The sequence below is a fragment of the Polyodon spathula genome, chromosome 25, assembly GCF_017654505.1.
Source record: "Polyodon spathula isolate WHYD16114869_AA chromosome 25, ASM1765450v1, whole genome shotgun sequence".
Taxonomy (NCBI): Eukaryota; Metazoa; Chordata; class Actinopteri; order Acipenseriformes; family Polyodontidae; genus Polyodon; species Polyodon spathula.
In genome coordinates this window covers 20,171,144-20,195,816 of record NC_054558.1, presented here as the reverse complement: position 1 = coordinate 20,195,816, position 24,673 = coordinate 20,171,144, and the positions used below count along the sequence as shown (strand labels likewise).

Here is a 24,673-nt window from a genome sequence, read left to right as displayed (position 1 = left end):
ATTTTATTGAAACATGGTTTTATATGTATATAAAATGTTATGGTACATATGGCTTCAATATCACAAAATAACAATTAACATGATGAGCAATGTGAACTGTCATTTGTCCAACAAAGTAATTCAGGCAAGCATGTGGAATGAGTCTCTTCTAGACACGTACAGGAGGAAACCTTAAGAAATCAGGACCAGCCAATTAAACCAGTGAGCTAATTGACAATAATCTTCTACACCACAGATTCAGACCGTTCTGCTGAAAGCTGTCAGTTCAGCAGGTACTGGTATTTAAAGTTCAGACAATATTAACAGCGTAGCTGTGGTAGAAGGCAGTGCCAAATGCACTAACTGGTTTTAAAAAGTGTATTTTTGGTACAGCCCTTATTTTTAATTGTAAGTAATTGTTTCAATACAGTCTGTGTTATGTGGTATACATACAGAGTACTAATAGTATTTTATATCTTAAATTATACCACAATAGGACGCTGCCTCCCACTGTTTTCTATAGAGGTGGGCCGTTCTGTTGTAACGGAATAAGAGATGATGCCAATTAAGGACTCCTGTTCTAAAAGTACTGCTTATTTGTACTCTGTAAGAATGAAACCATAGAGGCAAGAACACAGAGTGTATTCACTGTCATAACAACATGGAGCCCTCTTTGCAGTCAGTCCAGGATATGTTCAGAAAAGCAGACTCCTAACAGGTCATCGAGACTTTGTTCTTGGAGACACCTGGAGGAAATAAAAAGAAAACCAAGCTCTTTTTTTTTTTCAGGTCTTTAAAAAAAAGAAACAAAACCTGCAAGCTGTATTAATTTAAAAGGATCATGGTATTTTGTTAGTGATACATTGGATGTGTTTGTTTTTGTGCAGGAACATTACGGGCTTTGAAAATACCATGATATACAATCTAATACATCAGACTCACCACCATCAGATGCCCATTCTTTGCCTTGTAGACCATTGGCTCCTGCCCAGTGCTGAAGTCAATAATGCCTTCCTTCCCAGGCTGGATGGTGAACTTCATGCTGGGAAAGAAGCAGATTGAATTAACTGCTGCTTTCGTGTGCAATATATTTCTTTGTTTCTTTCAAGTCCCTAAATCCAAATAGTTTGCACAGGTTGTAAGTGTCCCAGAACCACAGAGAGAAAGCAACAATACATCCACATCCAGTTACATTAAATCTCCCGTAATGCAAATTCTGTCCGTGCTAAAACAGATGATGTCCATTTCCATACTGCTCCACATTTACTACAGGTTGAAAAGGTGCTTGCGTACCTGCCCTGAACTACCTTTACGGAGTTCTGTTTGTTGGCGAACACACACAGCTTTGTCACAGCCTCAAACACGTGCTCACACTGCAGGATCACATCGCCCTGGAATAGAACAGGGCAATTCAGAACATACTATACTCCCAAAGAAAGACACAAACTGCAAGCATTAAATCGTTTACTGCTGATGCAACGCCATTCCAGTGATTGCAGCAGGATTAGGCTTAGATTTGGATTTATTGAGCATTTTATATGGGGCGAATTTCTAAATTAATCTTGGCATGTGAACCAGACAAACAGATCCCTGTGGAGAGAAATAGCAAAGGTCCAGGCTCTTACTTTCTGTTTGTTTTCCTCACAAGGGACGTGAATTACGAACACCCCGTCACTCAGACTGCTGACAGACACACCTAGAGGAGCAAAGAGCAGCACGCCTTTACAGTAAACAATCTTGCTGCAATGGGGCACTGTGGGCCAAGTAGCTAATCCCATTTTTAAATACCAGTAACTATTAATAAAAGGTTTACTAGGAAGTGGTTTTAGCCATGGCATTCAGATTTTTGGTTGTTTTGCACATCCCTAAAAGAGCTTTAACATTTGAGCATTATTTAGTGTTCTGTGCAGTGGTTGTGACCCCTTTACCCTTCAACGTGGCGTACTCCACTCGCTGTTTTATCTTGGCTTCCTCCACCACGTACGCTGCCCCCTGGGTGAGAACGAGCTGCCGTGGGCGGGGCCTGTATCCATTCCTGTCGTACTTCAATACCGGAGTGCCGTACTGCGTGAAAACACACACACACACAAACACAGTGAGTAGGATGTACTTTGTGAATGACCTAGTACTTCATATGTGACATCACGTCCGACTAGACAAATGAAACTTTTCCCCAATAGTGACCGCTAAGTGGCTTATTGGCTGGAGAACTGAAGTGTTGCATGAAAGGTTCTGTATTCCAGCCACACACACGTTTGTGTTGATCTGAAAAAGCAGGCATTGGTTGTGTAATTGGATGCTGCTTGGCATTGTTCCGAGCTGCCAATGCTGCCAGCTGCCACCCCCTTAGCCACATGGCTTAATTACCTTGATCCTCTCGTTTTGAATCATCTGCAAAACCTTCATGTTTATTTCTTGTTCACCTGAATGCAAAAACAGCAAGTATACAATTTAGCGCGGGGGTTTAGAATTAAAAGAATTATAAATACGGTGTAATGCAGTATTTTGGACACCGTAACTTTCTAAACAATAAAGTATAATTGCAAATTGCACTGCAAAAATATTATCTTTATTGCAATATATATATATATATTTGATTATATGCGGAGTGAAGCGTAAAGAAAAAGTGGCCAAGATGTGTCCCTGTAGCTCTATATAAATGGAATTTGTTACTGTTGCCTTTTTTGTCGATCTGTTTTCTTAACATTTAGCATTAACAATATAAGCTATCTCCTTATTGTTGTGTTTAAGATAATGGTGAGAATCCTAAGTGATATTAAAAATAGATATTTTTGCCTCTGCTTGTTAGGATGGAGGTCATCATTTCAGAATGTCTTCGCAAGCTGTCAGTAACGGCACATTGTTGTTGTTTTTTTCAATGTTGTTTAATGCATGTTCTGCAGTGTAGGAGATAAGGCTTGTTATTCATTCTTACCGAGTCTGGTGTCAGTGAAAGGTTTGGGCACGGTCTGTGGATAGCCCTCTTTCTTCCCTTTAAATATTGCGCTGGTCACCACTTTCAGCTGCAGCTGTGCAGAGAAAGTCAAATTGTATGTTTATTCCTATTCTTTTATTTGGTAGGTTAAAAACACATGTGTTTCTCTCCTGGTAAATATGCTAAATATGGTAAATAATATAAATCATTTCCCCATGCTGTCACACTTACACTGTGCATTTACATAGTCTGCCATGTTTTTTTAATATGCTTACCATACCTCTCTGGGCTTCCCTATGCTTTATTACATTTTGCTGTGCTTTTACTATGGTAAGGGTTAACACCATTTGAGTTCCAGTCCTGCTTGATCATTCTCCCTCCTCCCGTCCTTACCTGTGCTTTGCGCTGGGCGCTGATCCCTCTAACGTACCTCCGGACCATGGTTCGATAGCAGATCTGACGGAGCATCTCTGAGGTCTGGGCAGATGACAACAAGGACTGTGAGTGAGCCTTGAGCCCTCCTGCAGCCACGATTAGAGTTCAGCTAAAAAGCAAGCCTGTGCTTAGTCAGCAGTTAAGCCTCCTGTGAGCTCCTGAGGACGTTGTTAACTGCCTACTTGTTTGTGGCCCCTGCTGGCTCCCATTCTCAAAGCAGCTTGCCCCTGTGTCACTATGTGAGTCAAACAACACAGCCATGCCGCTACAACAGCAGTGGCGCCTTCAAGATCTTTCGGAGTGTTTGTCATACTGTTTTCCAGGTCTTATATTTTCACCGTGTCTCGTCCTGCTGTTGTGGTATTATTAATATAAAATATAATTATAGAATTAGAATTGTAATTATAAGCCATGCTTTCTAATAGGGCTTTCTTTCTTTCAAGCACAAGGGTCTATAAAAGGGATATTTTGCCTACAAGTGATGGCCAAAAATGGAATATTTTCTATGGAAATGCCCGTGTCACAGACCCTTGTCTTTCAGTGGATAAAGACGACCTCACCTTCTCCATGATGGCCGGAGGCTTGAGCCAGGTCTTGTCCAGGACGTGCTTGGGGAGGTGCTCTCTCAGTCTCGTCAGGTAGTTGTATTGGGCGAAGTTCAAATACTCCGCGTTCTCATCACAGAGAGGCTGGTTCCTGTACATGAAACCTTTTATAAACCTGGCAGGGGCAAAAGAAAGTCAGTTCCACCTGATAACAGGGCAGTCTATTGATGCAGAGAACGGCAGGCATTGGAACTGCATTATCCAGACACCAATGCACAGTCTGCTATACCAAAAGAAGCAGGCTCCAGTCAACAGAGGTGTCTTTCTGTTAACACAGTCAACTACAAGAGATTGAATTATAGAAACCCCCCCTCTCTCTCTCTCTCTCTCTCTCTCTCTCTCTCTCTCTCTCTCTCTCTCTCTCTCTCTCTCTCTCTCTCTCTCTCTCTCTCTCTCTCTCTATATATATATATATAGTTTTTACTCAAAAGAGCCAACTTCCCAACATTACTGTATGTTTAACATACTTTTGTCAATTAATATATATATCATTAAATTGGGATATGGGATTTTATGACTTTGACATTTTTTTCTATAGAGTAAGCATAAGGTAGAACTATAAGAAACTATGAGTCATGTAGACAAATGTTTCGGCCCCTGTCTTCTTCAGTGTGCTCTTTTCAATCCCACAGTTCTTCAGTGTGCTCTTTTCAATCCCAGAGTTCCGAGGGCTTCTTACTTTTTAATGGTGCCGACGGCCCACTCCCTCTTCTTGCGGTTCCTCCTGGCCAGCACTCCTCTAAAGCATGTCTCAATCTTGATGGCTATGGGACAGGATTACACAGCTCTCTCAAAGCAGCCGTTTCACACCGCTGTTCTGTGCTTATCATCAGAGGTACAGTCTGCTAAACGTCTCTTGTCAGTCGGAGAGCTCTTCAGCACAGCGTTCACTCACCTGCTTGTTTCTGCTTGTGGTACTCCCCCTTCACTCTGTATCCTTTATACTTGGCTTGAATCTTCGTGGCTACAATGTAAACAAACAGGCAGGGTAATGCAGACTTAGTGGTATTATAGGCCCTATTTACAAAACTCTTTTAGGACTGCTTTCTGTGAAGATTATAAAGATAGGGCAGGCTCTCTTAGGTTAAACAATTATTTGAATAATTTGAATAAACTTCTAACCTTAATTAATTAAAACTAGATTTAAAAAAAACATCTCCACAAAACATTCCTTAAAATCGTCCCTCAAGTTTTGTGAATATGACTTTTCTTTTGTAGTCTGAAAAAACTCGAATGCCTACATTTATAAATGAATGAACCAATAAAAGTGTCAGTAGTAAACCCTACCCAGCTCATTCTTGCAGATCTGAAATGCGTCTTCGGTGGCGAAAAGCGTCCTGGGGTATCGGATAAATATCTTCGTTCTGCATGAAGAAAACAAAACAGAATCTGGAATTACTGAATTACGGAATGACATTGAATGTTTAGTACTATTCCAATACAATACTCTCCATCTCACAGCCCGGGGCTTCTCACCTGCCCAGCTTGTACTCGTCTGGTTTGTAGCCGATGTACTTGACCAGCCTCTCGACGCCCTCTGCAGGCCGGCCTCGCCAGTGTGGCCAGGTATCGGGGCACAGAGACTTGTACCTCTGCAGGAAGATCTCGTACCGCCGGCGGTATGCGAAACCGGCCCGTCTGACCCGCAGGTGCTCCATCAGACCCAGATACTTCACCTGGTGCCGAACCAGCACATCATCAAACCGTCCTGAAAGACAGAGAGAGAGATCAACAGGGGTACAGTACAGACTGTACATCCACCTCTAACCCAGTGCCAGCCTCACCTGCCTGCTTGCCATCGTTGGGTTTCAGACACCGCACATAGGAGGGCTCCTTGGCCGTGAGGATCTTAATCAGCCCCACCAAGCTACTCTTGAACTGGGTGGCAACCTGCGGGCACACAAACACCCTTTCAATCATGCTGCCTTCCGAGCACACTCAGGGACAGCCTCCCTCTCACTTTCTCTGGTCCTTACCGTCTCAGGTCTCTTCCTGCTGTCTAGCTCCGAGGACACAAAGCACTGCTTGACAATGAGATTGCGGGATTTGCACATCACCTGCGAGAAGAGGACTGGTCAGCCCCCGTCAACACTGCCGACAGTCAGACAAACAGACAGGCAAATGTATTCATGCTGTTAGAATCATTTTCTTACCTCTTTGATATTTCTATACAAGAGATCGTTGTTTTTGTCCAGAAATCCTGTCGCAATGATAAAAAAAAGATGCATGTGAAGAACCGGTAAAACCTCCAGTGCTCGATCACAGAAGTTAACAACGAACTACTGACAGGGAAGAACGTTTTAAAAAATGCTCCTGCACCACTGTATACAGTTATACAGAGTGGAAGCATTGTGTTAGTCCTCACCAATGACGCAGTAGGTAACCTCCCCAGCATAGTGTAGCAGCCTGAAGTCTCCACGCGCTAGTGTCTTGCGTGTCTTCTGATCCGCCAGCTTGTGCCTGGAGACAACAGGACAGGGCAGGGTTAGGGGTCAGGTAAAAACGAACCACCCCCACAAAAACCAATAGGTGCTTCATCAATGCTGCATGAAGAACTGTCTCTGAATGTCTTAACACGGGCATTCATTCCATCTCCTGTGGCTCTACAGCGGTACTCACGTCACAAAGTGGGGGTGATTCCCCACCGTCTCCTCCAGCTTCTGCAGGAACGTCAGGTCTGTGGCCCCCCCCAGTCTCAGGCACTCCTCGTCCTGGTTCACAGAAAAAACACACATTCAGGTTTGTGGACTGGACTGCTGCCTCTTACTTAGACTGTGCAGATGAACCCGCTGTGCAGGTGGAACTGTCCTGTGATCACTACCCTGCAGCTCACCAGCTTACCAGGACTGAGATGATGCCTCTGTATTTCTCCTCCACCAGGTCACAGATGATCTGGTTGTTGAAGTATTGCACTGGCTCCCACTGAAACACACAGAGAGAAGAGCAAAGAGATGTTTAGAGCTAAATCACTCACCGTATTTATGTGTGCCTGAATACATCAACCACACACATCTAGTTTCCTGAGAAGTCCTGTCCCTGAGTTGGTGAATTGAATTACTCTGGCTAGGTGGGATTTAGACAGGATGAAATTGAAATGCTTTAAAGACACCAGGGTTTAAATCAAACCAAAGCAACATCAACAGCAGTGTAGTCACCTCGATGCCCTCCATCTCATACTCCTCTTGCTCTGATTTCAGGGTGAGCTGGATGAAGAGCTGCTGCAGCTTCTCGTTGCAGTAGTTTATACAGAACTGTTCGAAACTGAAACACAGAAACAAAACCCCAGCGTTTTACCGCACAGTTCAGTTGAGATTCCTGCCAGCTACACGGAGACTAACTTCTAGCAGGATATATACATAGCAAACAGTGCCCCCTTACTTTCAAACGGAGTAACTGTTGCAAGGATTTTAAAGCACACACCCCCTGGCTGTTAGTAGTCATGGTTATTGCATTTTTACTGGTCCACAAATATACATTTATAAATATATAAATGTACTTTCTAGAATCCCAGCTCAGTTTGTGACATGAGAATAGGCAGATCTGTTGTGAGGGTGAAGGGTCCATACCTGTTTATATAGAACACTTCAAAGCCGTAGATATCGAGCAACCCTATCACTGTCTTCTTGGTGGGATCCTGAAGTACAGAGCAGAGAGACACACAGTCAACAGGGCCACACGGACTAGAGCCACCCCGTAATAAGGAGCTGTGTCAACAGAGCAACGTGACGGGTAACACCAGCACTGATGGCTTTTGATGTCTAGCTCTACAACGTTAACATTTGCTGCTGAGACATCTCCTCAATCCAAGTACATATGCTAGAACTTAGAACGCTAGAAAACCTAATATTGCAAAGAAAACAGAATGTGTGGATTCCAAAGTACCGGTTTGCCTGACCTCATTTTTTTAACACGTATATACTCCTACACCATCTAGAGACATGTTATGTATTCACCTCAATCTCAACTTAAAGTCTTACATGGGCCGTGGATCTTGGTGCTTTTCCACACGCCCAACCTCTAAAGCAACGCCATGGAAGAAATGAAGAAGCTGCATCTGTGCGGAGGCTGTGGGGCCCTTACCTGGTTTGCCAGAGACTCGTTGATCTTGTTGACCAGCCATGTAAACGTCCGTCCATAGATTGCTTTGGCCAGAGCGTCTCTGGCATAGTAGGCCTGATCTACATTCAAAGGGCTTAGAACCTGGAGGAAGGAATCAGTCACGAATTACTGCTATCAATAGTCATCAGGGAGATCACTTCCCATGCACCTCATTTCTAAGAATTTTTTTTGCCAAGATGACAACAAAACAAGGTCCCAACCTAACGTATGGACAGATCCTCTTTGGAAGGGTCATGATGCATCACGTCTTACCTCCTCTGCCCTGGTTTCTATCTTCCTGTGAGTGAGAGCTTCCTGTAGCACCAACACTGACACCCCCAACAACTACACAAGAAAGAGCAAGCAGTCAGAGGATCCCAGCTGTATGCATGCCCCCAGCTCCCTGCCAATCAAACAGCTGTATGGATTCTCAAGTGCAGGTTTACCTTTGAAATCCACCGCAGCTCTGAGTTGTTACCAATGACAGCGGATCCCTTATTATCTGCATCGTACTGAATGTTTCCCAGGTGAAGGACACTGGCAATAATCCCAAAAAGGTGCTTTAAAGGGAAGGGTTAGAGAAGAAACTGTTAAGCCACAGACTCAATTCCCTGCTACTGTATTGTCTATTCTTATTTTGTTGGTGCTCATATCCCCTGAACAGAGTTCTACGTACATACATTTCTAGTTATATTTCTGAGGCGCTCACCTCAATGTCGTTTTCATTGAAGTCAATGACGGAGAGGGCTTTGCGCACTGTCCTCCAGTTACTCTTGTCGTTGATGGAGCTTACTTTGGCACATTCACCCTGTCAGTGGAGAAAAAAGGCAATGCAGCGAAACAACAGTGCATGCAGCAAAACTTTACTGTGTCTACCTGTACCAACAGCATAGAGAAGAACACCAACCCATAGCAGGTATGGACATTACCTTCCCCAGGTAACAGTAGAGGTATAGAGGCAAAGAAAAACCCTTATTTGTGCCAATGTACCAGGTAGCTGTAGTGCTGTGTTTTGTTCTCATCTGTACCAGGTAGCTGTAGTGCTGTGTTTTGTTCTCACCTGTATCAGGTAGCTGTAGTGTTGTGTTTTGTTCTCACCTGTACCAGGTAGCTGTAGTGGTGTGTTTAGTTCTCACCTGTACCAGGTAGCTGTAGTGCTGTGTTTCGTTCTCACCTGTATCAGGTAGCTGTAGTGCAGACAATTGCGCTCCAGCCCCAGCCAGCGCAGCAGCTCCTCTTCGCCCCCTTCCACCAGCTGGTAGAAGATGTGGAAGTTCCTTTCTCCGTGGTTCTGGTGGACGACGCGCGATTTCTCCAGCAGGTAGCTCAAGATGTGTCCGCCCACCGCCGCCCCCTACAGGAGAATAAACAGCTGTGTGGCGGTTTTGTTTCAACCAGGGAAGAAAAATGGGTTTTGAAACCTGTAGTGTTAGTGCAATAAACAGGAGGTTGCTTGGAGTACTTTACCACATCAGCCCATTGATCCAGTGGTAATAGAATGTATCTGTAACTAGTAGACTGCTGCATTCTGGGTTCACTCTACCTTGAAATCAAACTGGATGTCCATGTACTTCCCGAAGCGGCTGGAGTTGTCATTCCGTAGAGTCTTGGCATTCCCAAAAGCCTGGAACAACGGCAATCAATTATGTATCTATTATGTTATATATCAATCTTAATGGCAGAAAATTAACAGATTTTGAAGTAGTGGGACGGGTCTCATCTGACCTAATTTACTGTGGGGTTAAAAAATTATACTGTTCAAAACGGGACGCTTACAACCCAACATGCTGGAATTAGAGACCTTGATAAACCTGACCCCTTCAGTCAGAGCCCCCAGCCTCATCTCCAACCTCAACCTCAACTCCAACTCCATCCCCATCCCCATCCCCACCCCAGCCTCTCACCTCGAGGACGGGGTTGGACAGCAGCAGGCGGTCCCGCACAGTCTGGAGCTGCTCTGTGCAGGGGCAGGTCACAGCGTAGTACTGCAGGATCTTCTTAGAGGCCTCGGTCTTGCCCGCCCCGCTCTCCCCAGAGATCAGGATGAAGTGGTTGTTGTACTCCGTCAGCATGGTGCGGTAGGCATTGTCAGCCAGGGCATAGCTGAGGCAATCAAGAGGCAAAGGTGGAATTGACTGCAATATTCTGACATGCTTTTTTAAATGAATCCTTTCACGTGCACTGTACAGGTTGTACTCACAGATGGGGAGGCAGCTCAAAGAAGTTGACCCCCATGTAGATTTCCATCTGTTTGGGGGTGTAGATCTCCAGGTCCTTGTAAGGGTTAACTGAGACCAGCAGGGTGCCTATATACGTCTGACAATTCACACAGACAGAGGAAGAGTATTATTAATCTACTGTCGACGAAGGGCAATTGCTAAACTGTGCAGTCCACACCAGGTCTTGTTTTTAGTTTTTACGTGTATGTCTGTTTTATGGATTATTCTTTTATGGCTAGTCCTTGTGAATTGTTCACTGTTTTAGGTGCAGTTTAGGTGAAGTGTGTGTAAAATAACCAATTATGAAACTCAAAAATGGAAAAAAATATATCCTAAACAAAGACATTGCCAAGTATAAATGTGAGCCGCATGAATGGACCAATATTTCATTAAAGATACTACACCACCAAACATGTAAAGTTTCAGGAATCAACCGAGTTTTACCTCTAATTTGTCATTAACTAGCCCATGTAAACTAATTATTGGGTCTTTGTCTCAGATGGAGTGTGTGTTTGTTTGTAGTTCAAGTCAGAAAGCGTATTTTGCTTTGAGGATCCTGGCATTGGATGGTGCCTGGAGTGTATCTGGAAACAATGGCAGAGACAGCCAGATGGTCACGGTGACAGGGGTACAGACTCATGCCTGCTGAAGTCTGGCTCAGTCCTGAATAGTACCTGTCTGATAGTGATTCTCCACCTCAGTTGACTAGCTGGAGCGATGAGGCATAGCCCTGGCACTCAGGGACCCAGGAGGAGGCTCTGATTAACTGAACATATTACTGATGAGGCAGGCTCCCATAATCAACTCTAGTGACATCGTCAGTGTGTCTACTTTTCTTTACAGCTTCTGGAGTTTCCCATTCCCTAACTGTACCTCTGAACTGTGGTGTTAAGAAGTTATATTGCAGCTGAACTGTAATAGTGGGGACAGTACTTTACATTAAATATACTAAGCTCAGGATCAATCGGTAGCATATTTACTCTGCAAGAAAGACAAAAGAAAATAGAACAACTAATAACTGATAGCCCATTTGGAAGAAACCTCACATCTGTGCAAGGCTATTGAATGCTTTATACAAGCAAAACCAGCATAGGCACATTCTATTAAGAGATTCTTCACATTTTACCACCTGGAGCTGGGGGTGGTGGGGTCAGGTCCTCATCAGAGATATATTAATCAAAACTCATTGAAACATCGAAGACATTCAAATCGACTTCCAACTGAAACCTTTCCCATTTGAATGTCTTGGGTTTCTCTAAGTGACTCTGGCACTGCGGAGCGCCACGGGGTTACGGACAGAGCATATTTACATAGATGAGGTTCTCTCTGAAGCGTTTCCTCAGGTTGTCCAGGAAGGCCGATTCACTGGTGTAGGAGTCGAGCAGCACGAAGTCCTGGATCCCGACCCGGTCTCGTGCTGTCAGGGCGCCCTCCATGTCGAGCTGGACTCGGCTCAAACGTACCTCCGATCCCTGGGACACACGAGCAGGGGGGCAGGTTAATCTCCAGGGACGTGAAGCAGTACAAATCAAACCACTGAAGCTACGTGTTGTGACGTTTTAAAGCAATTTGTTACTGCTGTTTCTCTTGACATTAAAAAAAAAAAAATTGCTAGAAAAGTTGACAGAAAATGTTGCCGGAAAGTTGTATTTTAAGAGATACACAACACAATGTCTTTATCATAAACAAATGACTTCCTCGTGCTGTCTCTTTTATCTGTGATTTATATAGAAAAAGATAATAAAGCTGCATTCGGATTTTGCGGCAGGCAACACTAAGAGTATGGCACAGCTATCCTTATAGCAGCTTTTAAAAAAACATTTGTTATTTGGGATTTTCCAAAAGCTGTTTTCAGGATAGTGGCACCACAATTATTATTTAATCCTGGGGTAAGTCATGTCTTTATTGCCTGGAGAGGCCAGGCCAGCCCCTCACTCACACTCCATCTCCCTCTCCCCAGCAGTGTGAGCCACATTGAAACTCATAGCAGGGTTACCTGCTAAATCCCTGAACACTCTCACTGCTGGAGAGATCAGGTACCCCTAGCTTTATAATAAGCCCAACAGCAATGCCAAGTGCAACGCTAGTTAGTCATATATCAACAAGTCGTGGGCTTTGAGCTTATCAATGGCACTACAATGAAGACCCCCCTTTACTGGACTAGCAGCTCTGATAACAAAGCGTCCCCAGCGTCCTGTTTCCTCAAAGTGTATCTGAAGATGTCAAGGCTGCCTGCACTCATGTTAGCACACTACCTTTCAGCGGAACAAACACCACTGAAAACATCAGCTGTGCAACTCTTTGAAACCCAAGTGTGCAACAAACAAGCACAGCCACCTAAAACATTTCTACCACTGCGCTGGAAACCTGACCAAGCAGTGAAGAGATAATTACAACAGACTGCTATGTTTGTCTGACGATTCACCTGTAAAAAGACACACTTTTCTTTTTGTTGTTTGAAAGAAGACGACGCAACTGATATATTTTATAATATTATAAAACTGACGATCAAATACATCATAGTAATATGTATTATTATTCTTATATTAATATTATTATTATATAATAATAATATAATCGTAACGATAATTATAATTAATACAACAACAACACAGTTGTTGTTGTTGTTGTCGTCGTTATGGGGGGGGGGGGGGGGGGTTGCATTGCTTTATTTTATTTATTTATTTTCTAAATTACGCTCTGAAGCAAAAGTGTTCCAGTTCAAGTCAGTCCTACCCTAGAGGGACTTCCCTTTAACCTAATTCTAAAACTGCAAATCAATCCGAAGCGTGGGGCCACATCAGGGCTTCTAATCTCCGGTCTGCTTCCCCGTCTCCATCTCCTGATAATCCATCACTGTGAGCCGGAGCAGAGGAGACAGCGAGGAGATACAGGTTCCCTTTCAGACGCTGGAGCTCGTGCCAAACTGCAACCATCGCAGTACCACCCACCCTTCTATTATTCCACTATACCACTGAGAAAAAAACACAAACACCCCACGCCCTTTAATCCAGTCAGCCGTGGCAGAGAACGTCCTGCTGAAAGAAAGAGAAACGGATGCACAAGAATAGCTCTGCTTTGGGAGGTCAAGCGATTTGTTTCAACAAGAAGAAAAACAAAACACTGAGGGCTCGGTGGGCGGTGCAGGAGGATTACGAGGTGAATCGTTCACCTCTGGAGGTGCTTAGAGATCACAAGGGTCTTATGGTCCAGCCATCAGGTGTCAAGAAAAGGCAGAACACAAGTGGCACCTGGGCACCTATACCAGCAGTATCACAAAGAGAAGCCATGAACACTGAGCAGCTCCCTCGCCACTCAGAAGATACCTGAAGGGGGTCCATGGTCGGTTTGTGCCACATTCACAGGGCAGTCAGTGGTTAAATACAGTGCTGCTATTCATCAGTGAAAAAGAATGTAGAAAACCATTGCAATGAATGCATTCAATTGAGACGAAATGGCCAGGCGCAGTGCTAGCGAGGCTGAACTATAATTTGAAAAGCAGTTTAGAGCCATCATACCTGCACTGTAACTGCATTGAGACTGCAGTCACTGTATTGCAACATCTGCTATTACTGTGCGTCTCTGCTTGAACTTATTTTATATCCTATCATTGTTAACTGTTTGCAGTTATGTTTAATGATATATTTAATGAGTTTTATGAATTTCTTCATGATTTAGAGTTTTTTTTTCATTGTCAGCCTGCAGCTAATAGAATACTTGTATAAGAAGGATGTCTTTGAGTTTTCATTTAAAAAAACAAACAAAAAAGAAACATTTAAAACAAGAATGCCACCTGTCTAAATGTAGTTATGAGAGTCCTTATGTCAAAGCATGGCATTAAAATTGGCAAACAAATACATCAATACAAAGTTACATTTATTCAGATCTGTTCAGTCGCTATAATGTTATAAAACCACTGATATTAAGAATATTTAAAAGCTTTTCAATTCAGTTTCTGAGTTGTTTATTTTGTATTTTGTAACTCTAATAGGTTGAAATTACACTTCTACCATCTTCTCACACAATGCATTAGCTGCTAGAAAGGCAGTATATTGTGAGCTCCTTGTGCATAATGCTTGATTGGTTTGCAGCTGCTGTTCTTCACAAGTCACCACACTGCATAAGCCTGTCCTATCTTAAAGGTAAATGAAAAAAAGAAGCAGTAAAGAATAGTAAGGATTATATTCCACTTACTTTGAATAGATGTTGAGAAATATGAATTCTATATATTTTAATTTGAACACGAATCATTGAAAATCCCCTACCTTGTATATGTGCCTCTCCTTTGTCAGCCTCGTAGAGAACGGTTGTGTGTTTAAAGGAGAACTCACTTTTCTTATAGAAAAAACAAGTCCTATCTTTGACAGGAAACATTGACAGCTGAAGCCTGACAGGGTTTCACCAATAAGAAACCATCAATAGTATATATATATATATATAGAGAGAGAGAGAGAGAGAGAGAGAGAGAGAGAGAGAGAGAGAGAGAGAGAGAGAGAGAGAGAGAGAGAGAGAGAGAGAGAGAGAGAGAGAGAGAGAGAGAGAGAGAGAGAGAGAGAGAGACTGACTATTCAAATGCATGTTTTCATTTATATTTTAGCGCTATTATTTCATGCATGGTTATTTTGGTAAGCAGAACTCACAGAAAGACCAAGTCCTGCCAGTCCCTAGGGTGAGCCAGTGACTGGACCAAGGGCAAACTGCACTAAACAGTGATGAATCTGTTTAGAATTGTGATCCCCTTTCCTGAGCCTCTCTCCTCGTAAGAGAGATGAAGGACATGTTCTCAGATACACATAGGCAATGTGCTCGCTGCGGTTCTGTATTCACTTCGGCTCGACTCGGCTCGGCTTGGCTGGTTTCTTGACGTCAACCCAACAGTGGCTGTGCGCGCCTAACAAAGACTTCCTACCGACCACTTCCTACATCCATAGCCTGGAGCCAAAACAAACACAGAGCTGCTAAAGCAGGATACTCACCATCCGACGTCCACCCAGACACTGGGAAACCAACTCTGTAATATTATAATTTGGGTTTATTCAGAGGTGTTTATTCTCCCTGGAGGTGTCCACACTTTAGGAGGGTCTCTTAATCATCTTAACCTTGTCCCTCATCAACTCCAGTGATTCAGATGGGGGGGGGGCTGGTGTGTTAAAGCAAGAATCGAATTAACAGAGACCCCCAAATCTCTGTATTCTCCTCTATGGAACAGTGGTAACCTGCAGTGCTGTCTAGAAATAAAACATCTGTATATGTCCTATTGAAGGTTTGGATGGTATTAACAACTAATAACAGTTGTATACAATAACCTGTCAATGCCACATTACAGCTTACAGTCATTTATTTTTTATCAAGTACGTGTTCCTGGAAATTACTTTTTCCAAACAGTATTGTTCTAGCTTGGTATTACTAATAATGGCACACTGTATTATTGGGTTGTTTATAGCAGATCCATAAGCCTATTCCTTAATACAAGTGCTGTGCTGTACATGGCAACCATGTAACCAACCCAAGAACAATGAGCTAAAGTACAGTGCTGGAAATGTGCACAAGCGATGTTATAATCATCCACATAGGAGCTGTCATCTACACTGCTTTTATTAACTGTCCCTAAATCAGCGCCGGAAAATATACTGGGACTATGCTCAATGTGGAAGAAGCTAAATACATGTGACGGGAATGGGGATGAGCGACCCTGTGCCTGTACCAGCGATCCTGCGAATCGCCAGGCAATCTGAGTCCCCAAAGCACCTCCACAGTAGAATAACGCTTTACAGTGTGCAGACTGCAGTGACTGGAGGACAGCTTGCACGGTGCTCTGATAGAGTTCACAGTTTAAAGGCTTTTCACAGTTTATCCACAAGAAAGGGTTTTACATAACTTGACTGAATCCAAAAGCCAGCTGCTGAGCTCACCAAATACAGAGCAGGCATGCAGGGGCTGTCTTTCTGTGTGCACAACAGTACTTCCTCTTCTCTCCTGAAGAGGGAGCTGACGCACACCGCAATATGGCAGCTGCTTGCTCTCTCCTCCAGTCATAATCAACAGCAGCAGCTACCTTTGTGTTTCAGCACAAACAAAACTAACAAGTCTTACATTAGCAGAAAGAAACAGAAGTAATTCACCACGGCGAGAGAAGAGTAAAGCCTGTTCAGGAATGGTGTTAAACGGGGGGGGGGGGGGGGGGGGGTTAGGGTGTTGTCTGTGACTATCACCATTTGATGCAACCTAGGCAGATCAACCAATTAAGACCAAAGCTGCTTTTTTCTGTTTTGCAAAGAGGGAGGGGGGGTTCTGGCAAGTGATCAAAGTGTTTACATAACACAGCACTGTCAGCAGCAACAACAGCGATTCAGCATTGAACAAACAAGGTCACACTCCAAAGCACTGTACCAAACTGATTCATGACCTAACACAAGTTAGTTTTTTTTTAAATCCGTCTTGGACAGTAATACCTCTAATGTCTGGCTCTGTGTGTCTGAAGCAGGATTGGAACAATAGTCAACTGTCGTGATGTCATCGACAAGTTGTTCATTCCTGATCATTTATTTCAATAATCGTGTTTCGGACAGTTACCTAAAGTGTTTCTCTCTATCTGTAGAGAACCGATTCAAGTCCATAAAGAGATTCTGGGTGATGTTTGGTGGAATGGAAATGCATCTAAATGAATCCAGTCCCCACTCTACAGCGAGAGAGAACACCAGAAAGCAGAGTTAGAAAAGATAAGGGTGTAGAGAGAAAGAACTACTAACTAGGCCGAACGTTTCAATTAACTCGGGTTAAAACAGGATTAAGACAATCCTGACTACAGTGATCACTTGTAGCAGATTATTTGTAAATGAATATTTCACTTTTTTCCAACTCCAGTCTCAAGTCTTTATGTCCTGCAGTGCCCCTTCCATAAAAAACAAAGCCAAACCAGAATGCCATGCTGTTTTCATGTGTTCCACGCAAGTGAAGTAACCACAGTGCATCTCACTTGCGACGGATGCTTTGCTTGGAAGGAGCCCTGATGAGGCCTGTCCCTCCCCATCGCTCTCCACCCGCTTTGTGAGTGATCCCGTTGTTTAAGCTGTTACGACTTCACCTGACGAACCGGGGAGGAAAAAAAAATTAAAATAAAATCCCACGACTTTTAAGATCAACGCAAAGTTGAGACGATTCACCGAGACTCCTGTAACACACGTTGTCTTTTTATTTTCTGTTTTGCATTTTTCTTTTCTTTTAAAGGCTGATTTGTCTACTGGTGCTGGAACACAGAAATGATTTGACTTAAGCGTTTGCTTCTGACAACTGCTTCGATTCCTGCATGGTGCCCCTCATTTAATACCTGCGATTTTCATAAAACCCGCGTTTCTAATAACATGATAATTCCAGACAGACAGTAATCTTAGTGCGGAGGGCTGTATAAGAGTAAAGCATTGTTAATACATGCAAGGGGGTGCAGTATAGTATGCAGGCTGGCACCCTCAGAGATTCCAACAGATCCAACTTTATCCGCACATGAGAGTTTTTCCCAGAGGTTAAGGGGGTGAAGTTACGAAATGGTCGCACCTTTGAGTGGAACCGAAATCAAAGGGAGGCACAGCAGTGAGAAAAAGTCCCAGGACTCAAGCTATCCTTTTAAAATCAACCCCCAGTTAGCGGATAGGTTTCATGGCTGCCAGTTTTAAAATGCAAAAGCTTTTATTTTTAAAGGGGGTGTGGTGGCGCATCCTTTGATTTTCTGTTTTCTATGTAAAAAAAAAAAAAAAAAAGAAAAAAAACCCTTAAAAGATAATCCATTGGATCAAATTGACACAAAACGCTCTTTTTTCAGTTTCGTTACAATCGCTGCAACTCGTGTGAAAGGCGACTTTTTTTTTGTTCCTTAAAATAACAAAACAAAACAAAAAAGGTTTTAGAATCCAGGCTACAATCCATTACACATATTCCTTTGCATATCCTTTCACTAATTATTCATTAGAAAACATTTAACGTCACTGTGGATTTCACACTGTGCAGTCTGCACACAAAAGAAGGGGATTTGGCCTATTTAGAGAGGGGAGGAGCAGGGGCAGATCTCTAATCTGAGAAACTCTAAGAAGGTGGGGGTCTGCTTGAGACAACGGGCGGACTAAATTGTGCATTTAACGGTCACTGCCCCCTGCCCATTCTAACACTCATTTACAGAGGAGCTCGAACAATAGCGTCTTGTAATTTGGACTTCATTACTCAGACTGTGGGCCCCGTCGAGACCGGGGGCTCGCCTCAGAGGGTTTTCTTCCAGCAGTCAGCTCCCGACCCCCCCGGCACCTCTCCACAGCCTGGCCCTACTTTAAGCCAATGAGACAGGTGAACAATATCCTTAAAGCAACACCATTTGAAACGTCAGCTTCAATCGCACAATGACCTGTCGGGATTCACAACCGTTGCACCCCCTTTCCTGCATGGGAACTGTTTTTTATATGTGAAGAAGGGAAATCTACGCAGGGTAAAAGAAATCCAAGCAAACGACTGTAACGCATTACCACGGGTACCGTGTTCACGACCGTCTGTGTCGATGAGAATCTCCCGGAGCAACTAAATAAATAACATCTTTAACACAAGCCGTCCCCTCTCATTCCTGGCGGGTGTGACATTACATTACAGACACTGATTAACAACACTAAGACACACACACACCTGGGCTTCAGATGGGCACAACGCTAGAGAATAAAGAACCTGAGGAGGATATGTTAGTGAAAGCAGTCGCCCTCACTGAACAACACCACTAGGATTCCTTCTGACACAACCCTGGCAGACACCAGCATTTCCAGCAGCGGCAACACCGTGAATCTGGAAGTGTACATGGGAGGGCATTGGTACTGGTGTAGTAGCACAGCTATGCATTCCATTGGGATGTCAACTCGTACCACATTTTGCCATTCTGACATCCAGTTGTAGCTGCCATTGTTCTGCTCTTGCTCCTTAGTACAGATCCTTGGCATTGCTATGGGAGGACCACTGCATTGCAACTGAAGACGATTTAGGAAGGGCAGTTTACACATTTAATAACCAGGATTGTCTGGATTATCACTACCACTGATATAGCTTTGCGTATGTTCAGGTACAGGTCAGTACTGTTGCTGCTATCCGTAAGCACGCTGCATCCCGCTAGCATCTAATAGCAAAGTTGATACCACATTCTCCTTAAAGAGAAACAATGCAAAAGAATTTGGTAAATACCTCTGGAGTCATGTCGAGATACAGTCAGAGCAGCTTCAAAAAGAAGATATCCAGATAGAATCGAGTGTTTCAGTGTCCAGTACAGCGTGCCATTGTGCAGGAGAAGCTGACCCTTATTGTTGAGCAGTTGGGTTGGAATGAGTGATGTGGGGACCTGTCAGAGGCTCCAGGTAAGACCCCATTGGTTTACATCCTGGCTATCCTCAAGGTAAACCGGCCACCAAGCTGCTCCGTCAGCATCGAGAGTAAGGACCAGTCCTGTAGTTTTAGAGCCCCCCTGTAGCAGTCTAGCGGTCTCTCTCTCAGCTGGCACTGAGACTCATCAATGATTAACATCAGGGAGTCAGAGAGATCTTGTTCAGTGGTTACCTGTGTGTCCACAGCTTCTCTGTGTAACAAAAGGAACTGGAAATCTTATCCACTCCCTGCATCAAATTACTGATCTTTGATTAGACAGATACATTACCGGCTAATTACAAACTGCTCAGTAATGCTCCACAGTGCTGATGCCATTATTATCATTTTGCATCTTCCTACAACTTTTAAACCAGTTTAAAATGTGTTAAAAGGCATCTGATTTACCACTGCCGTGTATTTCCATGTGTTCTGATACACTCTGAGCAGCGTAAGTAAGTGTCAGATTCCAGCAGGTCCATAATACAGGTTTATTGTAACACATTTGCACAGCCATTTATATTATGCATTTCCCATGTTTGCTGAGCAAACATTTATAATGGGTGACTTGAATAAGCTTCGATTTTTTATAACTTAAAACATTTTGCATGACAGGAATATGATGTTTACACATTTGATCACTGCTGAACACCTGATGCAAGATAAGGAGCACAAATATTGATTCTTGTGCTAATATCCTGGGTGTATTGCTATGGCTGTACTATTGTGAATGGAAATAAAGTTGTTAGTGAAGTGCTGTGTGCTGGAGCTGTGGTAGTGCAGTGCAGGGTCTCAAGGCACCAGCCTCTTTAAAATGGAAACATTAACAGGGGGGTTCACATTACACACTGTCTGATAAGAGGGCTGTTATTCTAATTAAGAGGGCTCTATACATTCTAAACACGAATACAAAAGACTGTTACAATGTGTGGCCCATGTTTTCTGTTTCCTCCCCTCTGTCTTTGTAGCTATGTGCCACACTGGGCTGTCATTCCCAGGTATTAATACTGCTAGCAAGCACTCTGTATATAGAGAACACACTGACTGTGGAAGGCTCAGAATAAGCACAGCTATTTATACCTGAGCCAGGGGAGAGGGGAGCCTGATCTGTTCTAGAGACGGCATGTTTAAGGTGGGACAAAGTATTTGTAAGGATATTCCTCCAGATATTAGTATATAAAGACATATGTCACATTTATAAACCATACTGGCATTATTATTATTATTATTATTATTATTATTATTATTCACAGAGGCAGCATGGCAGTGCTGATTCACAGGGGTAGCATGGCAGTGCTGATTCACAGGGGTAGCATGGCAGTGCTGATTCACAGAGGCAGCATGGCAGTGCTGATTCACAGGGGTAGCATGGCAGTGCTGATTCACAGGGGTAGCATGGCAGTGCTGATTCACAGAGGCAGCATGGCAGTGCTGATTCACAGAGGCAGCATGGCAGTGCTGATTCACAGGGGTAGCATGGCAGTGCTGATTCACAGGGGTAGCATGGCAGTGCTGATTCACAGAGGCAGCATGGCAGTGCTGATTCACAGAGGCAGCATGGCAGTGCTGATTCACAGAGGCAGCATGGCAGTGGGCTGATTCACAGAGACAGCATGGCAGTGCTGATTCACAGAGACAGCATGACAGTTGATTTCTGAAGCCTAGGGTCCAAGTGCACATGTTTAATAATTCCAAAGCCAACATCAGTCAAATGTTGTTATTGTAGGGACTGGGGCCAAGCAAACTGATGTAAAATGTTAGTGATTTTACAGCGACTTACAGAGAGAGTACAACATGCTCTAAGAACACTGCTTAGCTACATAACCAGACAAGACCTGAACACCTTACCATGGTTCAACAACAGCTTTCGGCTGGTCTGGTAATGAATGAAGAAGTAATTTGGTCTATAGCGCTTTGTGCAGGTACAGTAAATGAATGTGCTGGGTTGGTCTATAGCGCTTTGTGCAGGTACAGTAAATGAATGTGCAATGAGACAACTTGCCACTTTGCTGGCTTACAGCATCTTGGTTTGAGAGAAAGGTGTCAGTTACTAAGTAAATTAGAAACGTCAATGACCTCTAATGTATCTCCCTCTGCCCGTCTCTCAGAGAGTAGCTGTGCTGTCCTGTATACCTCCCCACCCCTGTGATGGCTGTCCAGCCTTAACAAGCTTTGCGCTACCCACTGTCCGGCAAATCCAATTATACACGAGTCAGGGGTTGATTTTTCCTATTAAAGATTTCACGCTGAGTGTAGTATAACCCAAGCGAGGCTGTTCCCACCAGGTCTCTTCATCTGTCATATTAATGGGAAGGCAGTGGAACAGGGGGCCCTTCACTTACTCATCAACTCCCAGTCCAGCCAAACAGCAAGGTCAACAGTATTACCCCAGAGATGTTGCCAACATCAATTCCAGACATTGCTTCTTCTTACATGCAGTTTATTTAATCAGATACATCCTTTCATTTCAGTATTAACTGATAGCAGTCCTTGGCAGGCAAGGTTGTGTGCTCTGTCCAACTTTTCATTACCTTGTGTTTGTCGAGGCCTGTTTAACCTTATAGTGACAGTGTGGCACATCAGTTTAGTTTAGTATCCATGCAGGAATGTTAGGCATTGAAGATAAAAGAAAGAGTGCTATCTAACTCTGCAGGTAATGATTTTTGCATGACAAACAATGCCACTGCTTGCAAGTCCTGTACCTCCTTGCAGCCCCCCCCCCCACCCCCCCATTAAAACTAATTTCTAACTGCATTTTACACAGTGTGTCACCAATGATCAAATACTGTGATTGCTTTTGACTCAGTTTGCAAAATATTTACTAATATTTCTATTGCTATCGCGTTTTAACCACTAAGGCCAAATTTAAAAGAATGTTTGCACAAAACAGGCTACCTTACTATGGAATATCACTGTCAGCAACACCGTGTAGCTCAACTAATCAAATCTATAGGTACTTGCCTGTTGTCCCTTCGCTTCCTGCTTATCGGAGGGCTGTTTCGGAGGGGCAACACCTGGGGGTGTAATACATATTCTTTCTTATTTCCGGTCCTCCAACCTTACGTCATACAGTAATATAGGTGTATTGTATTGTTTTTAGCTTTGCAAAGGCGCTCAGAAATTTTGAAGTGGAGTGCTTTTACTGTAAGTCAGATTAGTGTACTGTCATCCGCAAGCAGTACAACCAAGCGTTACTGTTTATCGATTTAAAAAGGGACACCGAGTCCAATAGACTCAACACTGTAATTCTCATGCTGATTACGTTATACGTTGGGGGTGCGGCACTCTCGCATAGATATTAGTAAACGTCAAGATAGACATTATAAAGTTAAAATGATAGTCTTTTATGTGTGGAATAGTGATGTAAACGCTTAGTGTACGGGCAGCATCTTCAGGGCCGGAGCAAGCTTTCATCTAGATTGGGCAATAAAATTTGCAGATGTTGGTTTCCATTTTCAAACTTGTTGTTCAAAGAAGTCACAACCTTTGTTTTCCATTTGGTTCGACATGTAACTTAACCTTAAAAAAGGAATGATTAATTAACTTAGCTTAGTGTACTGGACATTAGCATGTAGACCCATGGTCCTTGCATGCGCAGAGTTTGACGGCGTTCAAATAACATCATTCGATCTTCTCGCATGCTATGCCGACACAGGCACTGCTCATTACACGAAGTCTTCTTGTCCATAAACTACGCCATATTGTTCGTCCACGATATTCGCTAATGCACTCTTTACCACGCGTGGGCGCGCGGCAGTGCGTGGTCCCATCAACGCCCAGCCAGCCCCGGATTACCCCTAGAGTGCCCGGAACGTGCGTCTCGGTCGTCTTACCATCAGTGTATGGAATCAGATACAGCCTGTCTTGCATATTACTGATAGCTCCTTGGCAGAAGGGTGTCTCTGCCAACGTTTCAGGACCGTTGTGTAGGCGCTGTTTTGGAAAACCCATGCTCACACTATCATCACTTTCCAGGCATGAATGTACATGAAAAAAAGAAAGAGTACGTCACCAATGATCAAATACTGTGATTGCTTTTGACTAAGTTTGCAAAATATTTACTAATATTTCTTTCTTGTTTTCAGCTATCAAAGTCTCTCTGGTCAATTCAGGTTAATCAATATCCAAGGTCATATAAAACTCAACAAAGAAGGTCTTCAATGGAAATAAAGGGGGGCCAGCGACAATATTGGTTTTACTAAACAAAGGTAAGAAAATAAATTTTAAAACCTTGGTTTAACACAGGCATGTAGCTGCCAGTACTAACCATATGAATGACAGCATCTATCAATAGCTACAACCCCATCTAAAGTAAATGCAAATAATACCAGTGTTAAAGTTATACTGTAACACTTAGATATCTGTCATAGAAAGGCTTTTTCGTTCTGCAATCCCCTGGTGCTGTCTCGCCTAATGCTTAGATCCCTTGTACTGTACTGTATCAATGGCACTTCTAATAGCCATGACTAAGCCAATGAAGGCACTGCCAGCCAAACACTATATGCTGTAGCATTGGTGCACAAAGGATGAGGCAGACTGCATCACATCCAGACATTCCCAGTTCACAGCACTGACGCTTAATGGCAGATAGGCAGATAGATAGATAGATAGATAGATAGATAGATAGATAGATAGATAGATAGATAGATAGATAGATAGATAGATATTGACGTATCAAACACTTAAGAGTTAATAAAGTCTGAAATATGCATGTTCTTTTATCATTTACTCCCAGTGCCTCATGAAAAAGAACCGAATGATCAACTGAGGGTTCAGGGTAACATGAAACCCCAAACTTAAAGAAATATACATAATAACATAAAGAAACAGAAAGCTGCAAGAACAGGACATCCTTACCTGGGAATCCATTGTTTCCTTTTCTAGAAACTAAACCAAAGCCCTGTAGTAAGAATCCCAGGTCCAGGGGGATGGGGAAAGAGCTTCTGGAGATCCAGGCTGCTTCTGCGAGTCGTCAGTTTAGAGGAACAGAGCTGAAGGAGGAGCAGAGATGAGCAGAGCAGAGC

At 43.4% G+C, this 24,673-nt stretch overlaps 1 protein-coding gene across 2 annotated transcripts; it reads right to left on the bottom strand.

Annotated features, from left to right (window-relative positions):
• Positions 1-28: 28 nt before the first annotated feature.
• LOC121299934 (unconventional myosin-Ih-like) lies at positions 29-24,673 on the bottom strand. Of its 2 annotated transcripts, none has more exons than XM_041228184.1 (31): positions 24,507-24,673; positions 11,582-11,743; positions 10,253-10,368; positions 9,957-10,155; positions 9,596-9,676; positions 9,227-9,406; positions 8,762-8,860; positions 8,499-8,612; positions 8,326-8,397; positions 8,035-8,154; positions 7,521-7,588; positions 7,110-7,215; positions 6,796-6,876; positions 6,574-6,665; positions 6,320-6,414; positions 6,108-6,154; positions 5,931-6,011; positions 5,739-5,844; positions 5,431-5,662; positions 5,242-5,318; positions 4,850-4,918; positions 4,634-4,718; positions 3,910-4,069; positions 3,308-3,391; positions 2,915-3,008; positions 2,347-2,402; positions 1,908-2,043; positions 1,605-1,675; positions 1,273-1,370; positions 922-1,021; positions 29-725 (listed from the first exon to the last, which is right to left on the bottom strand). In XM_041228184.1, exons 1-31 carry the CDS (start codon positions 24,516-24,518, stop codon positions 699-701), a joined length of 3,120 nt encoding a protein of 1,039 aa, XP_041084118.1. In that variant the 5' UTR covers positions 24,519-24,673; the 3' UTR covers positions 29-698. The 2 variants fall into 2 exon arrangements, with proteins under 2 accessions (XP_041084118.1, XP_041084119.1); XM_041228185.1 differs by lacking the exon at positions 24,507-24,673 and adding an exon at positions 14,537-14,585.

What these genes read in the sequence shown, in the direction of transcription:
- LOC121299934 (XM_041228184.1), bottom strand. An exon ending in CCACAAGCAGAAACAAGCAG is followed by an intron (nt 4,719 to 4,849) that starts GTGAGTGAACGC and finishes CCTGTCCCATAG; the next exon opens with CCATCAAGATTGAGACATGC. An exon ending in CTCCGGCCATCATGGAGAAG is followed by an intron (nt 3,392 to 3,909) that starts GTGAGGTCGTCT and finishes TCATCTGCCCAG; the next exon opens with ACCTCAGAGATGCTCCGTCA.